Source organism: Setaria italica, chromosome IX, assembly GCF_000263155.2.
Source record: "Setaria italica strain Yugu1 chromosome IX, Setaria_italica_v2.0, whole genome shotgun sequence".
In the NCBI taxonomy this organism is placed as follows: Eukaryota; Viridiplantae; Streptophyta; class Magnoliopsida; order Poales; family Poaceae; genus Setaria; species Setaria italica.
Window position 1 is genome coordinate 32700520 of NC_028458.1, and position 5529 is coordinate 32706048.

Consider the following 5529-nt stretch of genomic DNA (forward strand, 5'->3'; position numbering starts at 1 on the left):
TGAGAATAGCCTAAGGCTAGACATCTTAATTTTAACCTGTGGTATTTTCTTTTCCACGCCTCTTCCCTTTAGTCAGACTACGATAACAGTGCATGGTGGCCTTCTCTTCGAAAATTCATGATACGTCCGTGCCTCCCATGACACTCGATCCGATCACCAATCATGGAAAGTCCCAACCAAAATCATGTGAGGCACACAAACTTGCTCTCTGGACTGACCACGCATCCACATGCACAAGTGGTCGTTCCCTGCAGTTGTTGACGTGAACAAGCAAGTACACAGGTCATGACGAAGAGAGCAGGCAACGCTGGATGGGCGGTCGGATGGGCCTCAGCGCCACCGCCCGAGATCCGCATCCGACGGCCCGCGTCAGTTTGGCGGTCGGTCACCTCGCGGCCGCACATGCCCCCCTTGCCAGCGCGATTCCCGCCACTGCCAGGAACGATCACAGCCACAAGGGCCATCGTGTGGTGCGCAGCCGCTTTATTCAATTACATGTGGGGCTGGGAGTTAGAAGGGCCCACAGTCAGTGAGTCTGTAGTTGGTAGCCGCGTCGCTGTCGTAGGATGGCCGCAGTTGTGATCATGGGCGGTTGGGCCGGACCGTACTGGTCGGTGGATTTGTTTTCTGCCGAACCGTGCAAGTTGATTGGAGAGGCTGGTTTGCATGGAAGCCCCTGGAATTTTCTACAACATGCATATTTGTTCTAAGAGAATTCATATTTTTTTCGGTTTTCTTTTTAGAAATGATATGATATTTCATCACATGTTCATGAGTTATCACATATGCTTATGCTTGTATGAGGTTATTCATGTTTAGCGTTTTTGGATTTTTTTCCCCTCAAATTTGAAGGAAACGGTATTGGTACAGTAATAATCCACCAAACAACTAGCTATTGCATTAATCTTTTCATATACAATTTGATTCACTTAAACAAAGTTCTAAAACTTCTTAGGTTAGCATTTAGATACTGACATTATTTTTGAAAGTAGAAAAAATATTATTTTGGAATTTTTTGCATTTTAGAAATGGTACTTCCTCCGATGATAATTATAGATTTCTTTAAATTTATCCTATGTCAAACTTTTTTTTTCTCTGACCATCACAAATAATGACATAAATAGATTTATTATAAAAAATCTAAAATAGAATTTTTTTACTTATGATAATATTTTTAAAAGTATTAGAGCATCTTTAGTAGTTCCCAATATTGTGAGAGTTGGCAAAAACTAGTGCTCCAGCAGACTTTCTTTAGTTTTCTTTTTTCCCAATAATTATTGGGATGACCCTATAATTCATCCTAACTCTTCTCTAACTCTCTCAATACGATAGTTGGATTAGGATGAAATTATTTGAAGGTTGCAAAAGTAACTCTCCAAATGGATATTGGATATTCCCATTAACTAGGAAATATTTATTGGAAGATTATTGGAGCATCATACTAAAAACGTATATCCTCCCGGGTGAAGTAGATAATGTGACGAGTAAGGAGTTTATTGCTAATATCCTAGAGGAGCAACAAGCAATATCAGCTCTTGAGGTTAAAAGATTCGCATGCGCAAAGCACTTGCTAATAACAAACTCAAACCGTCGACTTCAAAGTCAACCGCCACCCGCCAACTCGGTTATAAGAGTCGGCGGCGTCACCTCCGAGATAGCCCCTCGCCCGGCCGGGAGCGAGAAGCAAGCGGCTTGGCACCTCAGCCTTCCTCTTCGCTTCTCTCTTTCTCCCCTCTCCTCCAAGAAGCCAGGGTATCTAGCCGCTATCCTCATCAAGATCATTGAGATGGACAATGTCCTCATCGATCGATCCGCCAGCGGATTCGATTTCATGAGGTGGACGGACGCCGTCGACGATGGCTGCCGCATGCTGGCGCCTCACACTAGCATCTACAGCTCCTTCCCATACGTTTCGCAGCTGCCTCCGTTTCAGTACACGCCATACATGCAACCTTCGCTCTCCCTCCCTCCGCTGCCTCCTCGCCGCGCGGCAGCTCGCCTCCCGCTCCCGCCGGTGATGGTAGCGACCATGGCCAAGTACGCCGCGCCGCCGCCGCCGGCCGGCGCCGCCGCCATGGCAAAGCCCGCGGCGCCCAGGAGGACGGGACTAGGAGAGTACAAGAGGAAGAAGCCGCGGGCGCCGAGGCCGCCGGGTGAGGAGCCACCGAGGGCGCAGCGGAGGAAACCGCTGGAGCGCGCCACGCCGCTGCCGCCGGCGCCGGCGGTAGACGAGGCGCTGGACGACCTGGAGCGCGAGGTGACCAGGGGGTTCGTCGAGGACCTGATGCACGCGCTCGCGCCGCCGCCGAGCAGCCTGCCCCTGCCCACCTTCTCACTCGTCCGGGCTGCCGCCGTGAAGGCTGCCGCGGCATCCTGCGCCGTGTAGACGCTGGAAGTACAGCGCACCGCCGCGACCACCGGCGGCGGGAGGCGTCCTCCGGCGCCACCAGTACGTGCGCGTCTTTCTTCCACCAAGACTTTTTCTTTGGATGGAAGAAAACTGCTACCATGGCTTTTTAAAAATGGGTTATTTGCTTCTTATTTTCTTCTAAAATCCTTCTGTTTTTTGGGTTGCGTCCTGTGATGCGAAAGTGAACCTAATTTTAAGGGGTTTGCATAGCATTCAGAGTTAACCTTCTTGATGGGGTCTGTTTTTATTGGCTTGTATCAAGAATTCAAGATCAAAACTTTTCTCTTTCGCATATGTATCGTTCACCATTTGTGCTCAATAAATAGTTTGTGGTTCCAATATTCAGCCACTCACAAAGTTATGCTGTGAATCCATGCCTCGATTTGACAAGATTTTGCCATAGCTGATAGCTCGATACATTTATATGTAGGGAAAGGCATAGTATCCACTTGCATCTCTAAAAATATCAATCGTCAATCATCAATGGCTAATAACTTTTGTATTAAAACAGTAACTTGTGGATGAAATCTCAAAGTAATAGTGCACATTTAATAGTCCCATACTGCTAATTTGAGTTTGTGCAAGTCAAATTAAATAGGAGAGCTCTCTCATTTCTCTGAATACGTAACTGAAGAAGAAAATAGGGGTTGGGTTACACAAGCGCGCGCGTATTCGCGTTCCTTTTCGCGTAACCAAGCGCGTGACTTGTGATGCACACTACTACAAAAATGGTTTCTAGGGGCGGTTGACACAGTATTTTCAGGGGCGGACGTGCTACCCGGTCGTGGCTTTCGCAACTACAAATAGTTGTTTGCAGGAGTGGGTGACGCCATGGCCCACCCCTAAAAATTGTTTTCTAGGGGCCGGTGATGGCGTCACCCGCCCCTTGAAATATTGTTCCGGCCAAAATTTTGTACCATTTTCACGCCAAATTTTTAAATGTGATTTTTACCAACCCATTCAGATCCAACACTCAAAGAACATTATATATGCAATAAAATATATATAACCAGTTCGTACATCAATAAGAAAAAGGTAGGGGGTACATCCATACCACAATACAATATAACCAGTTCTGACAATATGTAAGTTCGTACATTAATACTTAAAGTCTTAGAGAGAAGAGTTCAAATCCATAAGAAAATAGTAGGGGTACATCCATGCATGTTACATATTTCATACTACTCCGCTTCTATTCCTTAGATATGGAACATAGTTAAGATCTCCAATCGTAAAGCCTAGAACTTCATCAAAATAAGCTAAAGCATGGATGAGTGCAGTCTCTGTCATTTTACATGGACGGTCACATACACTACCATAAATCTCGAACAATGGAGAGGTAAACTGATGTGGCCTGTAGAAAGTGAGATGAGCCTAGAGCTTGTAATCTCTGGTCCGTATTGGGTTTCCATCCATGTAACTATAATTCGACACATACAAGACTTGAGCCAGAATAGCATGAAAGCTCATTGACGCAATGGTATTACCAAAGATATCCTAAAAGATGAGAATAATGTGATGGAAGTTAAAAGATGTAACATAACTAAAGGTAAAAGAATGATTAGAATGATAAACGAATGTTCCATATCTCAGGAAGTTAAAAGATGTAACATTACTCACATGCATGCATCCTTATTAAGAATTCACATTTCAAAATTTAAAATTGGATTCACATTCACAATTTCATAATTCACATCCACAATTTCACATTCACATTCACATTTCACTAAGTATTACTACTCACAGTTAAATAAAATCAAAATGAAAAAAATGGAAAGATAAGAAACTGACTGCGGATGGGGAGGGAGCCACCACGGGGAGGGGAGGTGCCACGACAGCAGTCCGCAGACGGGGAGGCAGGTCGCTAGCAACGAGAGGGGCTTGGTCGGCGGTGGCAGCAGTGCTGAGGCACCACGACGGGAGGCGCCGCAATTCTTGGTGCCACGGGGAGGGGAGGCAGGTCGCCGGTGATAGGAGGGTCCCGGCCCCGGTGGTGGCAACGACGCGGTGAGGCACCATGACAGGAGCCGTAGGAGGAGGGGAGGAGGTGCGGCCGGCGCTGCGGCCCAATGGTGGAGAGGTGGCGCGGGGGAGGAGAGGAGGTACAGCACGGCGACCCAACGGGGAAGGGGAGGCACTGTAGCGTCGGAGCCCGCGGGGAAGGGGAGCGGCACCGGAGCGGGGGATGGAGGCAAAATTTTGGTATCTTGACGGTGTCCCGCGCGCTTTTTCGAAAATTTGGCTATGTCCCCGACGCCAACCGCCTATATAGGGGCAAAAACAAGGGCAGGTGATGGCATCACCCACCCCTGGTAATGATTTCCAGGACGGGTGGCACCATCACCCACCCTTGGTAACAATTTTCAGGGGCGGTTGATGCCATCACCCGCCCATAGAAATTATTTCAGGGGCGGGTGACGACATCAACCACCCCAACAAATTATTTTCCTTTTAGTAAAAAAATTCATTTAAACATGGGAAATAGCAAAACACCAAAAATTTTTTTGAACCTCCCACACTAAGGTTATAATGAGCTATAGATCATGGAAAAAATAAGCCAAGAGTATTACAGTACATATAAGGGTTAAGAGTGTAGAAACCTTAAAGTATGGCTTCAGTTACATGACATAATTGATTCACACTACATGAAATAATTGATTGAAAGTACATATTACATGAGATAATTGACTCAAACTACATGAGATAATTACTTGCTATATATTATGCAGTAACAATTCTTGATTCTTCATCCTTGCATGCCCAGGGCATTTCATCTTTCTTTATGCTTGCTTCTAAAATCATCATCTTCTGTAGTAGGTCTGTGAAGAGGTTCATTCCATTGTACTGATTATATTCTTCAACGTTTTCGACACCATAAACTCCTAAGATTTCTTGTTTTCCAGGGACTACGACGTGCTTTGTCTTTTCTGCAGGATCAAAACATACATAACCCTATGCAACTTGTGAAGCAAGTACCCAAGGGTCATATTTGTAACCAACATCGTTGAGGTCAACAATTGTGAGCCCATAGCCATCCACTTCAACACCTTTAGGGTGTTTGACCCAATGGCACCGAAAAACCAGGATCTGTATATTGGAACCATAGTGGACTTCCCATA

At 45.9% G+C, this 5529-nt stretch overlaps 1 protein-coding gene across 1 annotated transcript; it reads left to right on the forward strand.

Moving 5' to 3' along the window:
• Nucleotides 1-1611: 1611 nt before the first annotated feature.
• LOC101774183 (vegetative cell wall protein gp1) lies at nucleotides 1612-2780 on the forward strand. Its single transcript, XM_004983345.3, has one exon. It carries the CDS (start codon nucleotides 1787-1789, stop codon nucleotides 2384-2386), a length of 600 nt encoding a protein of 199 aa, XP_004983402.1. The 5' UTR covers nucleotides 1612-1786; the 3' UTR covers nucleotides 2387-2780.
• The last annotated feature ends 2749 nt before the right edge of the window (nucleotides 2781-5529 follow it).

Excerpts from the sequence above, each read along its gene's own strand:
- LOC101774183 (XM_004983345.3), top strand. The coding sequence starts at position 1,787 with ATGGACAATGTCCTCATCGATCGATCCGCCAGCGGATTCGATTTCATG.